Source organism: Cricetulus griseus (assembly GCF_003668045.3).
Source record: "Cricetulus griseus strain 17A/GY chromosome 1 unlocalized genomic scaffold, alternate assembly CriGri-PICRH-1.0 chr1_1, whole genome shotgun sequence".
NCBI lineage: Eukaryota > Metazoa > Chordata > Mammalia > Rodentia > Cricetidae > Cricetulus > Cricetulus griseus.
The window spans coordinates 51110972-51133737 of NW_023276807.1; the positions used below are offsets into that span (position 1 = coordinate 51110972).

General features: G+C 43.7%; 1 protein-coding gene across 4 annotated transcripts in view; it reads right to left on the reverse strand.

Annotated features, from left to right (window-relative positions):
• Gsr (glutathione-disulfide reductase) overlaps positions 1-22766 on the reverse strand; it is a 45978-nt gene that overhangs the window by 3377 nt on the left and 19835 nt on the right. For all 4 annotated transcript variants that reach the window (XM_027391275.1, XM_027391278.2, XM_027391276.2 and 1 more), the window contains 9 exons: positions 22014-22102; positions 20605-20674; positions 16980-17127; positions 12144-12198; positions 9498-9597; positions 7960-8046; positions 5138-5296; positions 2191-2302; positions 1156-1287 (listed from right to left, as the gene is read on the reverse strand). In XM_027391275.1, the coding sequence (XP_027247076.1) occupies positions 1156-1287; positions 2191-2302; positions 5138-5296; positions 7960-8046; positions 9498-9597; positions 12144-12198; positions 16980-17127; positions 20605-20674; positions 22014-22102 (952 nt within the window). The remainder of the gene's footprint in view (positions 1-1155; positions 1288-2190; positions 2303-5137; positions 5297-7959; positions 8047-9497; positions 9598-12143; positions 12199-16979; positions 17128-20604; positions 20675-22013; positions 22103-22766) is intronic.

Below are 22766 nucleotides of genomic sequence, written 5' to 3' on the forward strand. Positions count from 1 at the left end.
GAACCATTCCACAGTTATGAGAGGGTACTGTCCAGAAACACACCTGAATCAAACAAGAAGGAAACAGCCAACTGTACCAAAATAAGGGGCAGTCTGCAAAATAAATGTCCATGTCACATCACAACAGAATGGCTGAGGAATGTGTCTCTGATTAAATGAGACCAAACTGCTTGACATGAATTGTGCTGAACTGAATTCTGGACTGTGGATGGGGGACTATTATTGTACTAAATGGTATTTGAGATAGATAGTTAAATTTGCATAATGTGTAAAGTTTAAATAATGCTTTACATAAAATTTTTTAAAATACTTTATTAATTGAAGGTTTCCCATCTTTTGTTTTGTTTTGTTTTTCTGAGACAGGGTTTCTCTGTGGCTTTGGAGGCTGTCCTGGAACTAGCTCTTGTAGTTCAAGACCAGGCTGGTCTTGAACTCACAGAGATCCGTCCGCCTCTGCCTCCCATGTGCTGGGATTAAAGGCGTGCGCCACCAACGCCCGGCTGAAGGTTTCCCATCTTAAAACTATGTTTATATAAGTGAAGACCGTTGTTCTTTAAAAGTAAGATGTAGGGTGTGTATGCAGCAGAGGTTCTCAACCTTCCTAATGCTGTGACCTTATGTTGTAGTGACCGTCCCACCATAAAATTATTTTCATTGTTACTTCATAACTGTAATTTTGCTACTGTTATGAATCATAATATAAATACTTGGTATTTGCAGTGGCCTTAGGTGACCCCTGTGAAAGGGTCCTGCGACCCTCAAGGGGATCGAGACCCACAGGCTAAGAAGCACTGGTATATAGGGTGCATAAATATAATGACACAGAGGAATCCTTTGTATTCTTTTGGCTACTTTTAACTTATATAAATATAAAAATCCAGAGTGTGTGTGTGTGTGTAAGAAAGAGAGGAGAGAGAGAGAGAGAGAGAGAGAGAGAGAGAGAGAGAGAGAGAGACAGACAGAGAAAGAGAGAGAATGAAAACAGACATATGGGCAGCAGGAGTCACACACTTGAAGTACTCATTGCTTGAGAACTATGACTCCAGACTAAACAAAAGGGTTAGTGCAACTTGGGACACAGTGATTTTGGCTGATAAAAGGTTATCCTTAATGACCTTCATTTTAAAATACCGACCTTCATTTTAAAATACCTACCTTCAGTGAGCCCCACTGTCCCAATAGGGGGGTGGCTGAAGACCACGGTAGGGATGTTGTCATAGTCTAATTTGGAATCTTCTTTGCATTCAAAAAGTCTATGGGCCAGTTTCCGGCCAGCAGCTATTGCAACTACAATGATACAAAAACCAGTGTTTGTTTTATTTATTTTAGCACAGCAACACTGCTCTGAGAGCCGTTTGCTGATCTGGCACAGCTCTGACAGAACGATACACCAATGTCCATTATCTCTACTCTCACATAATGAAATAATGAAAACCTAGCACTGCCATCGTGAACAACCCAAAACCATCAGCTTAGCCACTCTGTATGTTCTGTTATGAAGAAAAGTGACATATGCCCAAGTTCCCAGTCACCTGGAAGTTAATCCACCAAATGAGAACATTCCTGGTAGGGTATTTACAGAACAAGCCATAGTTTGGCACATTTGTATTCTACTTCAGTAAGATTCTTTTAAACTAAAAGCTTGTGTCCCATTAGCCTGCTTTTATTCCTGTCTTCCCCTCAAATGGACTGAGTCCAGAAAAAGCACCAGTTATTAAGTGACTGATTTAAGATTAGCTTCATCAGATGAAGCAAGGTTGTTTTTTAAACTCTTGTTAAAGAACTTAAAATTTTAGTTAGGAGGGCTGTATTCAACAGATCTATTGTGCAGCAAGGTAACCATTGTTAATATAAGCATAAAACTGATTGTTTACTTCAAAATTGTTGAGAGTAGCTGGGCACCACAGCAGACCAAGCTGGCCTTGAACTCACAGAGATCCACCTGCCTCTGCCTCCTGAGTGCTGGGATTAAAGGCATGCTCCACCACTGCCTGTTCCAAATACAGTCTTCTAAGGAATAATGGATTTTATTCAGAAAAGGTCAGGTACCTAGCCTACATCTACTTCAATGCCATTTTGACGACAAAGACAGGAATGCTTTTAATTTTGCTGAAGCAAATTGGACTGTGAAATCTTGGTGGCTTTAGACAACAAACAGGCCTCTGTCCCCAAGAAAGGAAGCAGCATTACCTGGGGTGAGAAGTGCTCTCCCACAGACATCTCCCACAGCATAGACGCCTTTCACATTGGTATTCTGGAATTCGTCTACGATGATATGGCCTTTTTCATCTGTCTGAATCCCCTAAAAAACCACAAAGGAACATCTGGTAAATACTGGGGCCATCTATCATGGCAATCAAACCTTGAGAACAGCTGCATTTCACATCTGCACCTCCAAAAAGCCTAAGACTGAACAGCAACATGCAAATCACTTCAAGCTGACACTGACAAGTTCCATAGCTTCCTTAATGAGTGTGTTTGTGTGTGTGTGTGTATGTATGTATGTATGTATGTATGTATGTGTGTATGTACTGTTTCATCAACTATGAGGTGCTTTAATGGGACTAGACTGATCCAGTAAGCATGAAAAGGAATGACAGAGAGAGAGAGGGAGGGAGGGAATGAGGGAGGGAGGGAGAGAATGACTAGGCTATGAGGTACACTATCCTACTTGCTACTGGTAGGGCTCCTCTGAAACACCTGTCAACTGTTTCCTAAGTACTTGAAGAGCCGCTAAAGTATTGCTCACTGGCTAGTGTTTTGTCAACTTTACAAATGCTAGGAGCCTTTGGGAAGATAGACCCTCAACTGAGAAAATGTTCCCACCAGACTGGCCGGTGGGCAAGCCTCTCGTGCATTTTCTTGACTAATGATTGATGTGGATGGGGCCAGCTCACTGGGGGAGGGGCCATCCTAGGCAGGGAGTCCTGGATAATATAAGAAAGCAGCCTGAGCAAGCCTTGAGGAGCTAGCCGGCACACAGCATTCCTCCATGGCTTTTACAAAGATTCCTGCCCTGACTTCTCTGGATGATGGACTACAAACTCTAAGCTGAAATAATCTCTTTCCTCCCCAAGTTGCTTTTGGTCATGGTGTTCTATCATGGCAATAGAAACCCAACTAAAACAGTCACCTATAGGGTCTCAGCCTGAAACAGTCACCAAAGGAATTTTTTTCCCAAGTTACCATCTTACCTTTTTTTTTTTTTTTAAATCTAATCCAAGTTTGCATGCTACTCCAAAAAACCAAATACACTTCCTTTACACCGAGTCATCTTTCCTCTAAGATGTGTTCTGTTTATTTTGCAGATCTGAGAGAAACAATGCTCCAGTGTGAGACAGAGCGTTAAGAATACAGTGGCTTCTGCAGAGAAGCACAGTTCTGAAGTCATTGAGTTTGAGGTTAGCCTGGTCTACTTAGCCAGTTCCCGGCCAGCCATGGCTACACAGTGAGACCCAGCCTCAAAAATAAGTAAATAAATTTATTTATTTATTCATATGTATGAATATATACATGCACGCATACATATGAATACAATCTTTGAGGCTGTGATGTGGCTCCATGGCAGAACACACCCTTAGCATGTATCAGGCCCTGGCCCCGACTCCCAGCATCACTCAGAGAGAAAGGTCCTTTGGAGCCAGGTAGACTGGCTTCAATCCCAGCTCTGTCACTCACTAGTTATGAAATTTCACAGATGCAACTATTTATCTACAGATATTGGAGCTGCTACTGCAAATGAGTTTAACTGGGCCACTAAAACACAGTGGTGAGTTAGCAGCCTGGTGAATTACCTATTAATCCTGTTTCTTGGTTTCCTCACCCTTCAGTTACTGGCAAGATTTAAGAGATGAGTAACCACTGACACAACCTGGCACACAGCAGTCCTTCGATCTGCATTACAACAGACCTATCTTAACTTTTAATAAGGTGAGAAGGAACCTTCTTTATCCAGCCTCATTGTTTAAAAATTCAGGAAATAGTGAGCTGGGGAAATAGGTTGGCTGGTAGAGCACTTGTTTAGCATGCTTGAAGCCCTGGGTTTGATCTCCAGTATAGCGAGGTGCACACCTCCAATCACAGTACTTGGGAGGTAGAGTCAGGAGGATAAGAAATTCAAAGTTGGAGTTAGGAAGATGTTCTGTGGGAGCTTGCTGGGCAAGAGAGATGACCTGAGTTCAATCCCCAACACCTACTGGACAGTCAGGTGGAGTGATAATCACAGAGCTGGGGAGGCAGAGACAAGACAATCCCCGGGGCTGCGAACCAGTCAGTCTAGACCAACTGGCAAGCTATACATTCAGTGAGACTCCCTCAAAAAATGAGGTAGAGAGCAATTGAGGAAGATATCAATGTCAGTCTCTGGCTGACATTCTACATGCAAAGCACATATGCATACATATACACATCAGCATGTACACACAGATTCAACCAATAGGGATGGGAAATGGGAGGGAAGAAGAGGAGGGGTGAGGTCAGCCTGGACTACAAAAGATCCTGACTCAAAAGACAAACAAATAAATACAGGGACAAGTGGTGCAGATCTATAACCCCAGCTACTTGGAAGGCTAAAGAAGGAAAACTACAAGGCCAGCCTGGGCCACAGACTGAGTTCAGGGCTAGTCTAGGTAACTTAGTGGACCATGTCTTAAAAAAAAAAAAGGGAGGGCTAGGACTACAGTCAGTGGTAGAGTACTTGGCTAGCATGTGTGGGAGACCCTAGATTAGCATGTATGGGAGACCCTAAATTAGCATGTGTGGGAGACCCTAAATTAGCATGTGTGGGAGACCCTAAATTAGCATGTGTGGGAGACCCTAAATTCAATTCTTACACTGCCAGAAAGAAAGGAAAGAAGGAGAAAAGGATGGAACAGGAAGTGGGAGGTAAAGTACAGTAGTGCATACCCATAATCCTAACATTTAAAAGTCAGCAAAAAGGAAGCAAGTAAGGAAATGAATGGACAATCTGGATCAGACCCCTCCAGTCTAACAGATACCTGACCTGGGGTGAGTACACTAGAAAGGAGACATACTCCAAAGCAACAGGACCTCATGACAAAGGACATGGACAGGAGTGCAGAAGGTCACAGGGCTATTGGAGATGGAAGACAACACAAGGCAGACTGAGTCAGCTTACCAGTTTATTTAAATTCAGGCCCCTAGAATTTGGGTCACGTCCAATGGCCCAGAGCAGGCAGTCAACATCTGGAATCATGGTTGTGGTGGGTTTCCTACCAGGAACAGCAGTAACCATGAGGAGTTCCAAGCCGGATGGTGTCTTTTTTACTTCCTTTACCTATTTATATATACATAAAAAAAATAAGTGTTATGTATGGGAAGAAAGGGGTGAAGGTAGAGTGAAAGCAAAGATTTTCTCCCAGTACCAGGGACTGAACCTTCGGCTCCACTCACGCCAGGCAAGCACTCAACCACTGAGCTACCTTCTGCCCTGTTTTTGCTTATTTTGGAATGGGATCTCACTAAATTGCCCAGTCTGGCCTTAAACTTCCTCTGTCCTTCAGACAGGCTTTGAACTTATCCTCCTCTTGCTTCAGCTTCCTAAGTAGCTGGGAGTTTAGACTTAAGGCACTAGGTTTAAGGAAACCAGAATTTTTGTGGATTTTTTTTTTTTTTTGAGACAGGATCTCAATCTATAGCCCAGACTGACCTCAAATTCATATCGATATTTCTGCATCAGATTCCTAAGTATGGGGATTACAAGCTTCGGCAATTATATCCAGCTAGAATTTTTAATAATGTTTACTTATAGTTCAAACAGGTGTTTAATTTTAGCCAAAGGCCATGGATACTTAACTCCCAGAGCCAGGCCTGTTTCCTTGATTCTTTCAAAGACCAGGAGTGCTGGCCATATGTGGTGGTTTGAATGAGAATGTCCCCATAGGCTCATGCTTGGTCTGGACCTGAACCCGCAGGAATAAGGGTCCTGGAGGGGAGATGGGATGTCAAGGCGGAGGATGGGATAAGAAAAATAAGACAGAATTCCAGGACAGCCAAGGCTAGCCCAACAGGGACCAGGAGGGCTATACGATCTGGTGATCATGACAGCAGGCTTATTAAGAATTAGCACATCTTAGCCAGGCGTTGGTGGCACCTTTAATCACAGCACTCAGGAGACAGAGGCAGGTGGGTCTCTGTGAGTTTGAGGCCAGTCTGGTCTATAGAGTGAGTTCCAGGACAGCCTCCAAAGCCCCAAAGCCACAGAGAAACCCTGTCTCGGAAAAAAAAAGAATTACCACATCTTACATACTTATTTCAGGGGAGAAATGGGACAGCATCAGCAGAATCTATCATACAATAGGACAAAGTTGGTAGAAGGCTAAGTGAGCAATGATGCACAAAAAGAACACGGGATATTGCAAGTGTCACAGACCGGCACACAGTGGTCTTGGGACTGATACCACAACCCTTTAAGTGTGAAGAGTTGGCTTCCCAGAATCTTCCCCCAAGGCTCTGGCTTCAGACTATTACTGACGGAACTACATTCCTTTACAATACACCAGGGCCTCAGGAAAAACCTTGGATCGGCCTGGCTTCCGAAATGGATCCTATTTGGTGGAACTGTTGTAGCAAGGATTAGGAGGTGTGTGGGGCCTTGTTGGAAGGGGTGTGTCACTGGAAATGGGTTTTGAATTTTCAAAAGCCCAAGCCAAGCCTGTCTATCTGCCCATACTGGGCAGCTCATAACTGCCTACAAGTTTGACTCTAGAGGGTTCTAACACCTCTGGCCTCCCCTACAAAGATACCTGCACTCATGTGTATTTGTGTGCACATGTGTGTCATACCCATGGAGGCCAGAAGAGGGTGTCCCCCGGAACTGGAGTTACAGACAACCATGAGCTGCCATTTGCATATGACCGAAGCACATCCCAAATACTTTAAATCAACTTCAGGTTGTTTATAACACAAAGTAAATGTCATTTACTTTAGAGAATAATGAACTGAAAAGGCCTGTACATGTTCAGTAGACACCCTTTTATTTCAAGTATTTACAATCCAGTTGGTGATGATATGCAGTTGTAGAAAGCATCCACATGGGTACCCAGCTCATCATTTAACGAAGGTCTCCAAGGTGATGCTGATGGAAATCCCTTCATTTTTGCATCCCCAAAGCATACTATCATTTCTTACTCTACTCCATATGGGCTATGCTGGAAGAGTAGCACAGACCTGGAGAGGGCCACACTCATGTTTCCCAGACTGAATCTCTAGAAAAATTTGACTGAAATTAAGTCATTTCCTGAGGAATAAAGTACTCTACAACACTGATTAAATTAAATAAAACAGATTAATTTAAAAAAACCATATGCACGCCAGGCATTGGTGGCACACGCCTTTAATTCCAGCATTTGGGAGGCAGAGGCAGATGGATCTCCGTGAGTTTGAAGCCAGCCTGGTCTCCAGAGCGAGTGCCAGGATAGGCTCCAAAGCTACACAGAGAAACCCTGTCTCGAAAAAACACCCCCCCCCCGCCAAAAAAAACAAAAACATTTTTTGGAAAATCTGAAAAATAAGGATGTGAAAAGAGGTACATGAGAGGGTTGGAAAGATGGCTCAGCAGTTGAGAGCACTGGCTGCCTAACCTTCCAGAGGACCCAGGTTCAATTCCCAGCATCCATCAGGCTGCTCACAACTGTCTGTAACTCCACACTGTGGGATCAGGCACTCTATTCTTCTGATCTTTTGGTTACCATGCAAGCACACAGTGCACAGACATACTTGAAGGCAAAACATCCATACACATTAAAGGTAAGAGAGAGGAAGTAATTGGCACATGATCAGATAGAAGCAGGCTAAGCTGCAGTAGAGGAAGTACACGTTTGCAAAGTTAACTGGGGGCCAGCTGAGGTACACAGTTCAGTGGTGGAGCCCTTCCACACACAGGATCTTGTGTTCTACCCTTAGCCCTGGAAGTATGATTTAGCAGCCCTAGCTGAGTACCTGTGAGAACTTCAGCACTTCCACGCCAGCGTTCTCCAGCTCCTCAGTGCAGTTGGAACTGATGAGTGAATCAAAGTTTCTAAGAACCTGCATTTAAACATGGAGGCAGAGACACCGATGTTGGGAAAGAAATGAAACTTGATTAAAGTCAAAGCGCGGACTTGGGAGAGCAGTCCCAGCCCTCTGTTATCTTTCCTCGTACCGCCTCCTTCACTCATGCTCACACTGGGGAAGAGTTTAGCAGAGCCTCTATTTGCCACCAGTGTCTATACCATATCTGGTGTCATCTACATCTATTTTAGAGTTCTGAAAAATGAACAAACTTCAGAACTCTATTATCTTCATGTTCTCCTATTCTTCTTTCTTCCTTCTTTCAGTCCTCCCCCCCCTTCTTTGTTGGCAGAATCTAGGAAAACTCTCGTGTAGTGGGGCTGCTTTCCCTTTGCTCTATGTGACGGCTCTCTACATTGTCTTGTAGTGGGGCTGGCTTTCCCTCCAGTCTCTGGGAAGGCTCTCTCAATTATCCTGTGAGAAACAGCAGCTAGAGCCAGCATTTCAAACTACTAGTAGATGTGAATGTGAGGGGCGGGGTGTCCCATAAAAATTTGGCAACAGTGAAAAGTTTCTGAACACACAATGACAGAAACTTAATCAGAGTCGAGTGCATACTGAGTCTAAAGGGTTTTTGGCAGGTCCCACCATGCCGCATACTGCAACTTCACCATGCCATGGATCTGAACAAATCATATCACATGTGCCTGCCATATTGCATAGGCCACGTAGTGCCAATGACCATCAAAGGCTTCAGGTTAGATTTAAGACTAATTTATGTTCTGACCTGTAGTGTTTTACTGCACATACAAAGTTTATGGCTCTTACAGAAATATATGGTCCCATTATATATTTCTTTTTTCTTTTTTGGTTTTTCAAGACAGGGCTTCTCTGTGACTTGGGAGGCTGTCCTGGAAGTAGCTCTTGTAGACCAGGCTGGTCTCGAACTCACAGAGATCCACCTGCCTCTGCCTCCCAAGTGCTGGGACCAAAGGCGTGCGCCACCACCGCCCGGCCCAGTACATATTTCTACCATCACTCCTTACCATAGAAGGGCCAAATTGGATTGGATTGGATTAGAACATTTGATTTTAAAGAATGTTTGGCTACAAGAGCTGGCCATACTGCCTGCATGGTTTGCATAGGCTTGGATATTTGAACAATTGGTATCCAACTGGTGGCGATGTTTGGGGGGTGTAGGCTTGCTGGAGGACCAGCTTTTGAGAACGCAAAGGCTCATGACTCTTCCAATTCACTCTCTCTGCTTTGTTTGTGACTGAACTCTCAGCTTCCTGCTTTGGCCATCATGACTGCCATTTGCTGCCATAGGCAGCATGGCATATGCCCATCCACGCTCCCATATGCGTATCATATACACATAGTAATAAAAAATTATATTTAAAAATTAGGTGATAACCAGTTTTTAAAACATAAGAAAAATTCTCTAATTAGGAAAAAAGAAGGGGTGGGGGAGGAGATGGGCTTACCTTATCATGCCTTATCATAAGAGATGTCTTGGAGCCCAGGGCAGAGAGGATGCCAGCTATCTCCACGGCAATGTAACCCGCACCCACAATGACACTGCGGCTGAGATAGAAGCAAAGGGTGACCGCTTCGTAAACTGATTTGGGGATGGCTTCAGATGCACAGACTAACATGTTTCCTTTGTGGGCTCGCTGCTCAGTTTTCCCAGACAGTTAACATTTTATGAGGAACAGTATGACATGCACCACAATCCCACGCATTTGGAGGCAGAGGCAGCCTGGTATGAGTTCCAGACCATCCAGAGCTATGCTTCGAGTCATTTTCTCAAACTGAATAAAACAAAATCCCATCCCACCCTTGACCCCATAAAAGAAAATTATCTTGCTGGGTGATGGTGGTGGAGCACACCTTTAATCCCAGCACTCAGGAGGTAGAGGCAGGTGGGTCTCTGTGAGTTCCAGACCAGCCTGGTCTACAGAGTGAGTTCTAGGACAGCCAAGGCTACATAGAGAAACTCCCCCCAAAAGAGAGATTATTATTTGTTTGTTTATTTATTTATTTAGAGGTAGTCTATGTATCTCATTTGGCCAACATGTAGTACACTGGGCCTGAACCCCTCCCAATTTTCATATATAAATCTAACAGCACCATTATTTCCCAGGCTGGATATTCTCCTCACTCATTATTCAGTTCTATTAATCCTTGTAGCATGATCAAAGGCCAATTTAAGAAAGTCATTTTAAGTCAGACATGGTGGCTCATGCTGGTAATCCCAGCATTTGGGTGGCCCAGACAGCAGTTGAACTCAACTTCCTGATTCCATTTTGGTTTAACAAAAGAGCTTAAGCCCGAGCTAAATGCTTGAATGACTGGATCAGTGTCTGAGAAACTGTTGCTTAAGGCTTACTTTCAGGCTGAGGCATAGGGAGTATCAGCCCCAGCCAGTGATTTCTGCTTCAGGTTGAACAAAGGAACCGTCTTCCACTATTTCCATAGACATGCCAGCCTACTGAGGCTTCCTGGCCTGGCTGGAGGCTAAATGACTGAAAATGACTGGACCGGTGAGGACCCTCTTACCCTAAAAGGCTGAGCATGATCAGAAGCTTCCACTCTCTTCAAAACCTATGAGATGGCTCTTCTTGCATGTCTGTCTCTCTCTCTCACTCGTATGCTGACCTCCTTCTCCCCACCCCCACCTTTGCTTTTCTCCTTTCCTCTCTCCACCTTCTTTTCTTTTCTGGACACTGAAGTCCTACACTGTACTAGGCACTACACTGGATGGGATGGGTAATGGTTTCTGTCCTCAAAATATCTTTTTGGTTGATGCTGATGGGGTGTGAACCCAGGGCCTTTTCCATACTAGATACCTCTGCCACTGGTCTGTATCTCCACCCTGAATTAAAAAAAAAGAAAAGTTTAAAGACTGGCTTGGTCAACTGGTCAAACCTGGCTTTAAATCTGTTCAACAACACAAGTGGCCTTGAATGTGCAATTCTACAACTTCAACCTCCAGAACAGCTGGGATTGTAAATCCATCCCTAAGGCCTGGCCCATGAAGAATTTCTAAAGAAAGAAACACACTCTGAAGTTGGTTGAGGAGGAGTGAGTGCTGAAGAGTAGATTTCTGAAAGGTATGTTCTGAGGGGAGGGGCCCCATTTGAGTGAAAAGGACAGGTCACCATCACACCGCTTCTGAGAGCTGCAAGGAGCCCAATGCTTCCCTTGGCTCCCCCGGCACCTTCATGCCACCTCCTGTCACTGCGGGATTCACTGGAAAAGACTTTCAGTACTTCCGCATCCCCAGAGCAACCCTTTTACCTCACGATGCCTTAAGAACCACTGCCACAGCCTTCCAGAGGGTTCCAGCTGCCCACCCCATCCAGCCATAAGCCCTCTGAGGGCAAAAATGGAATCATGTGGTGCACCGGTACCCCTCCTACAGGATTTTCAAGACTGTAATTTATGATTTTTTTTTAAAATCATGTAAGAGAAAAAGGAATGAACAAAGAAATCACCTAAGAAATAGCTTTGAAGGGAAAGACCATTTATGTAGCCCAGGCTGGCCTTGAACTTACTATACAGCAAAGCTATCCTCCTGCCTCAACCTTCCAGTGCCCTAGGAATGTCACAACTGGATGCTCTTTTTTTGAGACAAGGGTTGCTCCAGGTTACCTAGCCCAGCCTGGAAGACCTAGGTTTCTGCCATTTTCCACTCCAGCCTCCCAAGCAACTGTGATTCAGGCAAAGGCACCACACCTTAGTTCACTTCCTTTTGTTCCCAGAGCCTTTTCTTTATAACATGAATAAATCCATTCATTAAGCTTGTATTCATACCAATAAAAGTTTATTACATAGTTCTAAAATATGTGATGGGCAAGTGTCTGTGATAAAGCTTGCTCAGGAGTGGGTCTGACCTGACTTATATTACCGCCCAAACACAACTGAGTCATGGCTGTATGCTCACTCACATCCTATCTGTGAAGCCTGAAGACACTTCAAGGTGGATGGTGCTGAGGCAGGGGAGTCAACTGAGATTGAGTTCAAGATGGCACGGGCAACACAGAAAGACAAGGGACGAAGGGAGGCAGGGCAGAAAAGGAAGAGCACTGGTTCCTGGGAGAGGGAGACATGATGTCACGCCAGCTTACCTAGGCAGGTCCTCCAGCTGAAAAAACCCATCACTGGTTATTCCCAAGCTGGCACCTATAGAAAAATACCACACAGAGGTAAAATGAACACACTATTTAACTTTTTTTTTTTTTTTTTAGCAAGGGCTGAGAAAGGGTTACACATTGTGGTCTGGGCTAACCTGGGACTTAACTCTATATATAGCCCAGGCTGGCCTCAAACTCATGGCAGTCTTCTTGCCTCAGCCTCTTTTGGGCTTTGGGAATTTGGAGTATAAGTTGCCATGCCTGGCCCAAACAGAAGCTATTCAAGAACTAAACACTCCCTCAGCCAATGCCCTGTCTCAACAGCTTTGTTAGGCCTCTACTGACAGCATGTCTTCCTGGAGTCTACATCTTACATTTATCTCAAGAAATAAGAACAGTGATGGATAAGTAAATTTAGATTTCCCTGAAGGACCAAGATCCTACCAGCTGTCATGAACAGACTGCTAGCTCGGCTTTGCCTCCAACCCCAAGTAAAGGAAGGAAACCAAGGAGTGAGGTTTTGGCCCCCTTCACTTGTCTTACTTTTTTTTTTTTTTTTTTTTTTTTTGACAGGGCCTCTCTACATAGCCCTGGCTATCTTGGAACTTACTATGTAGAACAAACTGACCTGAAACTCACAAAAGAGCTGCCTGCTCCTGTCTCTGCCTCCCAGGTGCTGGGAATAAAGGCGTTTGTTACCATGCCTGGCTTCTACCTTTTTCTCCCCAAGACTACACATATGGTAACAGTGTTGATTTCCTCCTCAAATATTCCAGTTCCACATTTACATCAGTGTTACTTCATAATCTTTCTGAAAGCTCCCCTTATCTGAAACACTTGAGGCCAGAATTTCAAATTTCAGAATTTTTTCAGAATTGGGAATATGTCTATAGGGCATTTTCTTGATTAATGTGGCCTGATGGTCCTGGGTTGTGTAAGAAAGCAGACTGAAGGGCTGGAGAGATAGCTTAGAGGTTAAGAGCACTGACTGCTCTTCCAGAAGTCCCAACTTCAATTCCCAGCAACCACATGGTGACTCACAACCATCCGCTATGAGATCTGGTGCCCTCTTCTGCTGTGCAGATATACATGGAAGCATTATGTTGTATACATAATAAATAAAATCTTTAAAAATAAAAGAAAGAAAGAAAGAAGGCAGGCTGAAGGTTGAAGTTGGGCGTTGGTGGTGCACGCCTTTAATCTCAGCACTCAAGAGGCAGAGGCAGATAGATCTCTGTGAGTTGAGGCCAGCCTGGTCTACAAAGCTACACAGAGAAACTCTGTCTTGGAAGCAAGCCTGGAAGCAGCGTTCCTCTGTGGCCTCTGCTTCAGTTCCGGCCTTCAGGTTCCCGCCTTAAATTCCTGCCCTGACTTCCTTTCCAGATGGACTGTAATCTTCGAGGTGAAATTAACCTCTCTTTCCCTCCCTAAGTTGCTTTTTGGTCATGGTGTTTTATTGAAGCAATAGAAGCGCTAACCAAGCCGGGCAGGGGTGGTTTACATCTTTAATCCCAGCACTGGGGAGGCAGAGGCAGGCCGATCTCTGTGAGTTCGAGACCAGCCAGGTCTACAAGAGCTAGTTCCAGGTCAGCCTCCAAAGCCACAGAGAAACCCTGTCTCACGGAAAAAAAAAAAAAAAAAAAAGAAACACTAACCTAGACAGATGTTTCAGGAATGCAGCTCAAGATTAAAATGTACATAAAAAACTGGGTGTGATGGCATAATCTTGTAATCCCAGCACAAGGGAGACGGAGGCAAGAGGATCAGGAATTCAAAGTAGAGAGTGGACTGGAGTTCAGTCTGAGTTTTAAGGCCTATCTGTGTAAGTACTTTGAGCTAACCAATTTCGCCACTAGAGCTCGTCAAGACCTATGTGTGTGTGGGGGGGGAGGGGGGTAACACAAATTATTTTAACATTTTAAAAGCTTTTTATACTGAAGTTTCCTAGGCAGAACTTCCTGCTTATGGTATGTCAAAAAACTCTGGATTCTGGAGCATTTCACATTTTGAATTTTTAGAATATGGATGTTCAACTTGTCCAGTTTTCCAAACTATACGCCTCTTTCCATTTTAGAGAAAGGAAGAAAGTGCCCTGCCCAGATACTCCAGACAGGACCTTAAGCTGTCAGCCTGTGATTCCTTCTCTAACACCTGTCTCCTAATCCATACCTCCTCAGTTAATAAGGGATACATCCATCTTACCAAAGCTAAGTGCCGTGAGCATACCCTGGCTGGTCTCCATGGCGAAGACTATGTTTTGAAATGTATCTTTAAATCAGAGACGTACAGCATCCGGCCATTTGTGGGCTGTCTTCAGCCTGTTCCCCCTAGTCCAAGTAGGGGGAAGTAGCAAGTGTCTACAGAATGGGGTGAGAGCCCCTCATCTTATTTCTGGTGAGAGCACCTAATTATCTTCCACCTCCTGCAGACTATTTTGTCTTCCAGCTAGGAGTCAGTCTCGAAAGTCTTGCCTCATCCAGTCACTGGCAGCTTAGTTTCTGGACATCACACAGATCTTGTTGCTGTTTGTTTATAAGCCAACAGTGATCTTCTGCAGCTACCAAAGTGACTTTGGCTTGATGAGTCTCCATGAGTCCAGTATAACCTAATTCTAGTCCCAACTCAAAGCACCTGCTTCAAGTGCAGTGCTGTCAAACTGACTGCATTGGTTGAAATCCTTCAGAGATGTCTTTATTACTCATGGATTCTTCCCACTCCTCTCTCTCAACACATAATTCTGACTGAGTCCCTTTCTTAGGAGTCGTCCTGGATCATGCCTGACCATATGGCCTCCCTTCTATTCACACACAATCCAAGAATGGAGTCCTGTGAGAATTCTGCATGCTTGTGAGAAAACTACAAGGAAACAAGACAAGGATCTTGTAACCTCTGGTTCTCCAAAACACAGAACTGTTCTTGGAATGTGTTTTTGTGCTCCTCCCAGGTGTAGGAGTTTACTTCAACTGTTATTCATGTATCTCTATGGAAAAAAATGTTTTTGCCATGTGTGGCTTGTCCTTGTGATTGAACACCTTACTCATGATTCTTCTTAGCCTTCAGAGTATATATTGTCTGATGATCTGAATGAAGTTGGTTACTGCAGGGGACTTTAGTTCCCTCATTTTTAGGCCCCACTCTCCCAGGTTCAAGCGCCAACTAAAGCTGAAAACACCCACCTCATGAGAATCTCTGCCTTCACCATCTGGCAGAGCTTAGAGACTGCACTTATTTTTATTACCTTAGTTAATGAAATAATGTTTTAAATCATTTAAAAGGTGAGACTGGGCCAGGCAGTGGTGCTGCACACCTTTAATCCCAGCACTGAGGAGGCAGAGGTAGGCAGATATCTGTGAGTTTGAGGCCAGCCTGGCCTACAGAGCAAGTGCCAAGAGAGGCTCTGAAGCTACACAGAGAAACTCTGTCTTGAAAAACCAAACAAACAAATAAAAAAACCCAAAGATATCTGAGTGTTTTGCCTGGGTATATGTATATGTATGTGCACCATTTTTGTGCAGTACCTGTGGAGGTCTGAAGAGGATGCTGCATCCCCTGGAACTGGAGTTACAGAAGGTTGTGAACTATCATGGAGGTGCTGGAAACCAAACTCAGGGAGCACCTAGTGCTCTAAATGGCTGAGCCTGCTCTCCAGGCCATGTTTTGTTTTTTGCACTGCTAGAAACTGAACCAAGGTCTCACGCCTGCTAAGCAAGCACTCTAGCTCAGAGCTAGACAACCATAGGAATCTTGATCATCCTTGCTGTGCCATCTAATGCACATTGTATTTCACTGATGTCACTTTCCAGATGTGGCCTCTTAAGAGTCTTCAGAGGACAGGGCTACAACAGTAGCACCGGAACCACCAGCTCCCCGCCTGCATTCTTGGGAGGTATTGTATAATTTTCTTTTTCTTCTTCTTCTTCTTTTTTTTTTTTTTTTTTGTTAGCTTGTCTGTTTTGAGACAGGGTTTCTCTGTATAGCCCTCACTGTCCTGGAACTCACTCTGTAGACCAGGCTGGCCTCAAACTCAGAGATCCACCTGCCTCTGCCTCCCGAGTGCTGGGATTATAGGTGTACACCACCACGCCCAGCTTTGTTCAGTTTCTTTAAAACAGCAGAATCTCACTCCATGGCCCAGGCTGGCCTCAGACTTAAGGAAATGCCTGTATGTGTGAAGAAAGAACTGGACAGTAGCCAGCATTCATTAACTGCGGTTTCATGACTGCGATGTGCTTTGACCATCTCCTGTTCCTGCTCTTATGACTTCCCTCCATGATGGACTGCCATCTACTGTGGGCCAGATTAAACTCTCTCTCCTTGCTTTTGTCAAGAGTATTTTATCACAGCAATAGGAAATTAAGAAACTCACCATCCAAGACTTATGGTATTATGATGGAGAAAGAATGACTAATGTCTTAAGAATGAATATGGCCATCTGTTCATGATTCATACCTAGCTCTTAGCCCATCACACAGATACACAGGCAGGAAGGATGACCTCCGAGGTTCATGGCTAGTTTAATCTTTTACACCTTGCTATATAAGAAACAAAAACTATTCTTTATAAGATTTCTCTCTCTTGAACAGTTACTGTATATTGAGTCTCAGAAATAATAATTTGCCTGACAACCCCAGGTTGTCAGCACTCTGTGTCACACCAGGAGTGAAAGGCTGAAGTTCTCCTTGATTTCTCTTCCTGAGTCCTGAGCTGGATGAAACAGCTTTCTTTGGCTCATTAATTACTACGGTCCTTTCTCAAGACAGAACCAGTGTAGGCAGATCCCAAGATGTGGCTTGTAAACTCTCTGATCTCACTGGCCTCTGGAAGACTCACCTGGGATCTGGCTCTCTTGAGGAACTGTGGGCACACCACCTGTGGCAATCAGGATGTGAGGTGCAGTGTACTTTTTCCCATTGACTTCAACCGTGGGCTGAGGACCATCTGCAAATGCTGCATAGCCATGGATGATTTCTATGTGGGACTGGGGAAGGAACACTGGCATTAGCATAGTCTTAAGACTCCACAAGCAAACACACACACACACACACACACACACAAACACCTGGTTGGGAGCTGTGAGGCACTCCTACAACCCTGCACTTGGGAGGGGGAGGCAGAAGGATTAGGCACTCAAGGTCATCCTTGGCTATACAGCAAGTTCACAGGTAGTTTGAACTATAGGAAACCGGTCTCAAAAAACATCTATCTGCCTAATACTGGTATCAACTCCTTATTCACCAAAAAATAGCCTAGGCTAGCCTCTAACCCAATTATGTAGTCATGGATGACTTCAAAAGTACTGGTTCTTCTGCCTCTACTTTCCAAGTGTTAGGATTACAAAGCTCAGCACTTGGCTTTTGCAGCCCAAGTTTCCCTTGAAGTGGCAATCCTCCTGCCTTAGCTTTTCACAGCTAGGATTATAGGTGAGTGCCACTGCACACTGCTCCACTTAAGATTTTGATTTTGGATTTGTAAATAGCAAGATGGATTCTGTTGCCTACATTCTTGGACCTCCTGACTGGAAACTGATGTTCAGAAGAACTCATTGCCCGTTAGTGCTGGATGTGAACAAGGAGAAATAATGGTGCCACCTTGAGCTAAAACCAAGAGAACAAAAACCATGCCAGTCACTCCAAGGAAAAAGACAACATCTTTGATTCCAAGGGTTGATGGTGAAAGTGATGTGGACTAATGCTCTTGTTCTCTGTAAAGATTTGTCACCCATATTGGTTTAATAAAATGCTGACTGGCCAGTAGCCAGGCAGGAAGTAGAGGCGGGGCTACCAGACCAGGAGAATTCTGGAAAGAGGAAAGGCAGAGATGGAGTCGCCAGCCAGATGCACAGGAAACAAGAATGCCATACTGAGAAAAGGTACCAAGCCACGTGGCTAAACATAGCTAAGAATTATGGGTTAATTTAAGTTGTAAGAGTTTGTTAGTAATAAGCCTGAGCAATAGGCCAAAGGGTTCATAATTAATATAAACCTCTGTGTGTTTATTTGGGACTGAACAGCTGCAGGAATAGGGGAGACAGAAACTTCTTTAACATGAAAGTCTTATTCCTTACTCATAATGAAAAGTCACTAACAGCTAGAAGAGAGGGAGATGAATAAAGAGGACAAAGGTGATGGGGAATGTATTTCTGTGTATGTTCATCTTATTGATTGTACTGTTTGGCCAATGAGGTAGCAAGTTAAATGGGACTAGGAGTCAAGGAGGATTCTGGGAAATGTAGTAAAGAAGTGGTGATCTAGGCAGGAAGTGACATAGCAGGGAGATTCATATTTAAACAAGGACAAGCAGGAAGTAGTTCCTTTTCTCCTTCGCTCTTCCTCCTGCTCTCTGCTCTGAGCCACCATGTGATCCCCGGGATGAGGACACCAGCAGAAGGCGTCCGATAAGTCTTATGAAATATATAGATTTATGATAATTAAAACTGAGCTAGCAGATGAAAATCCTAGACAATGGCCAAGCAGCATTTGTACCTAATATAAGTCTCTGTGTATTATTTTGGCCATCCACGTGACGGGCAGAACTCAAATGGGTGGTGGAAAGATTTATCGTAACACAAAGGAGAAATGGAGGTGAAAGGGACAGACACCAGAGAAATACTCTGGCCAAGAGGAAAGAGGCAACCTTTTGCTTTCTTTGGTGGGAAGAAAGTTAAAAGCAAACCACACAGAGATGCTCTACTGTGGAAATTCTGAGAGCACTAATGCTTGACTTGATCTGAGCAGAACCCTGTTCAAGGGGTCAATCTGAGGCCTGCCAGCAAGCTTCAGTCAGATGTGACCTATGTCCTGGCACACAAAGGTAGATTATTAAAAGCTAATGGAGCCACGAAGTATGTTCACACAAAGGAATGCGTCAACATTTTGCTGCATGTCTGGCTCTGAACTCTTTCCTCCCTCCTCCCCTCCCCTCCAGGCCTGTTCTTGCAGGTGCTTGGCTTCACTCTCTCAATTTCAATTAATGCCAAAACCACAAGCATTCTTAACAGCTCTTCTTGGGGGACTGAGTTCTCCCTGGGTAAAAAGGGCTGAGTGGTGACAGCACAGATAATAGTTTAGAGAAAGATTTGCACTGCCTGGGACATGGCATCAAAGTTTCTTTCCCTGTGGAACTTCTACCAGCCCTAAACCCTATCACAAGGTTGGAGTGGCCTCTACCACACACCAAGTCTAAATTTTGTAGAAATGCTGAGTTCTCAATAGCTTTCCTATCTCTCTTTTTTAAGATCTATTTTTATTTTATGTGTATGGGTGTTTTGCTGCATGTATACATGTGGACCACACATGCACAGTGCCTGAAGAGGCCAGAAGATAGCATCAGATCCCCTGAAACTGGAATTATAGTTGTCAGTCACCATGTGGGTGACTGGGAATTGAACTTGTGTCCTGTGGAAAAGCAACCAGTGTTCTTAACTGTGAGCTATCTCATATGCCCATCTTTTTTCTTAAAATTTAGTTAGTCCCCATTAAAGAAATTCCATACAGAGAAACCTTGTCTCGAAAAACCAAAAAAACAAACAAACAAACAAAAAAACCAAGAAAAAAAATTCCAATAGGAAATGGACATGGTGGCGCATGCCTTTAATCCCAGCACTCAAAGATAGGCAGATCTCTGTGAGTTCTGCACAGTGAGCACCAGGCCAGCCTAGACTACATTCTAAGAACCTCCAAAGGGGGAGGGGTGCTGGACAAATGGTGTGGTGGTTAAGAGGGCTTGCTGCTCTTCCAGAAGACCCAGATTTAGATCTTAGCACCTATACAGGTAGCTCACAACTGCCTGTAACTGCCGATCCAGAGGACCTTCTTTGCCTCAATGGGCTTCTGCACACATACATACACATAAACACGTAAGTATAAATAAATCTTTAATTTTAAAAAGTTATTGGGCTGGGTGTTGGTGGTGCACGCCTTTGGTCCCAGCACTCAGGAGGCAGAGGCAGGAGGATTTCTGTGAGTTCGAGACCAGCTTGGTCTATAACTGCTAGTTCCAGGACAGCCTCCAAAGCCAAAGAGAAACCCTGTCTCAAAAAACCAAAAAAAAAAAAAAAAGTACACATGAGGTGACTGACACCTAGTCTATGGAGCTGCCATATACTGTCTGTTCTTTGTAGCAAAGAAACTGGCCTACTAGAGCAAAGGTTTCTGATCAATAAAGTCAGCTTCAAAACTATTAACAGAAAAAAAAAACAAAGAAATAATAAGACATGGCCAGGTGGAGTGGGGGAGCACACCTTAAATCCCAACACTTGGGAGGCAGAGACAGTTGGATCTCTGTGAGTTCTAGGCTAGTCTGGTCCCCAGAGCGAGTTCCACAACAGCCAGAGCTAAACACACAGAAAACCCTGTTTTGAAAAACCAAAAAAGAAATAAGATGTATCCAAAGGCAACATTTTTGTCTCGTTAGATTTGGGGCCTCCTCTCTCAAGTTCAAAGGCCAGCATACACACCTTGGTTAAATTGTTCTGGTAGATAGTGTTCAGGCGGCTCACATAGGCATCACGCTTCTCCTTGATGACACTGTAAAGAGACTGAGTCAGTACTCAGAAATAGTATTTTCTGAAGATGGAAGTTTCTGTCCTGCCCAGTCCCACAGCCGTTTAGTCCCAAATAAACAGAGACTTATATTAATTATAAATTGTTTGGCTGATGGCTCAGGCTTCTTATTGGCTAGCTCTCTCTTAATTATTAAACCATTTCTATTAATCTGTGTATCTCCACATGGTCTTTACTTACTGTTGATGCCCAGACCTCTGACTTCCTCTGCAGCTACATGGTGTCTCTCCTCAGGGCTCACTGCTAGCTTTCCTGTGTTCCTCCTCCTAGCTTTCTCCTAGTCCGCTCACCCTGCCCATACTTCCTGTCTGGCTACATCCTGCCTGTTCATTAGCCGAAACAGCTTTATTCATCAACCAGTAAGACAAACATATAGTCACAGCATATACAAGGACATCCCCCATCAATTTTCTTTCTTCACCTAGTAGCCAGGGTATCAGCTTCCATGACCACTGAGTGTTCATAAGAACAAAGTGAGCAACTGTCTGAAGACAGGTGTCTTGTGTCAGATGCTTCTCAGTGCTGCTCTTCCTGAGGTCCTAAGTTCAATTCCCAGCACCCACATGGTGGCCCACAACCATCTATAATGAGATCTGGTGCCCTTTTCTGGCCTGCAGGCATACAGGGAGGTAGAATACTGTGTACATAATAAAATCTTTTTTAAAAATCAGGCATAAGGCTGGGTGTTGGTGGCGCACACCTTTAATCCCAGAACTCAGGAGGCAGAGGCAGGCGGATCTCTATGAGTTCGAGGCCAGCCTGGTCTCCAGAGCAAGTGCCAGGATAGGCTCCAAAGCTACACAGAGAAACCCTGTCTCGAAAAACAAAACAAAACAAAACAAAAAATCAGGCATAAGGAGAAAATATGATTCTACTTAGTATCTAACACAGTTAAGTCTGCTTAACAGGAAGCAGAACATGTTTCCACAGGCTGGTTGTGAAGTAGAAAACCTGGAGTTACTATTTAATGGCAATCACCAGGATTATGGGAAAGTTCTGGAAATTCCTAAGTGGTGCTGTCTATACAAGAGTGTGTATGTGCTTAAAGTCTAACTGTGTATTTACAATGATTAAAATAGCCAAATTTATGTTATACACAAATATAGACACACATACACTGATATACTTATGGCAATAGGGACTAAACCCAGGCCCTTACACAGTCTACGCAAGAACTCTTAAACTAAGCTACACTCCCAGCCCTGTACATATTTGGACACAGTAAACCTCTACCTCTCAAAGTAAGACTGGGTTTCAGAAACCCGTTCCTCATAAATGGAACCATTTGGACATGAACACTTACTGCCAATTGAATTTACTCTCACAATTCTGAAAGCCATAATCCATGTGATCGTGCATGAATTCTGAGTGGACAGCTGTGTTCCACATTACCTATAAAAAAAAAAGTATGCGAATTAGTCACACTTGTGTGCTGAAGAAAGATAAAAACCATGAGGGAACCATAACATGTAAAAATAGTGACCTTGGAGATAAGTAACAACTAAATACATTAGGAGAGAAGATTTGGGGTCTGGTAAATAGATTTCATAATAAGGATTTGGAAATATTGAGAAAAATGACACCTACCATTAAATTACAAAGACTATAAATATGATAAAAAATAGAATTTTTTAAAAAGATTTATTTATTTATTATGTATACAGTGTTCTGGCTGCATGTATCCCTGCAGGCCAAAAGAGGGAACCAGATGTCATTACAGATGATTGTGAGCCATCATGTGGTTGCTGGGAATTGAACTCAGGACCTCTGTAAGAGCAGCCAGTGCTCTTAACCTCTGAGCCATCTTTCCAGCCCCTAAAAAGTAGAATATTACTGGTGGCATAATTGTTCCTTTAAAGTATTTTATTATTGCTTATGCTTTTTGTTTACTATTGCTCTTTTTTAAATTTTGTATTTTTGTAAGCTTTCTCCTTTTTCATTTAGTTTCAGGAAAGAGAACACAGCTTAACTTTGCTAGTTTATAATGTAGAAGAAAAGGCACAAGGCAAGTTGAGAGTTTAAAAGTTAAATGTAATAAATCCTATTCTGCAGCCAG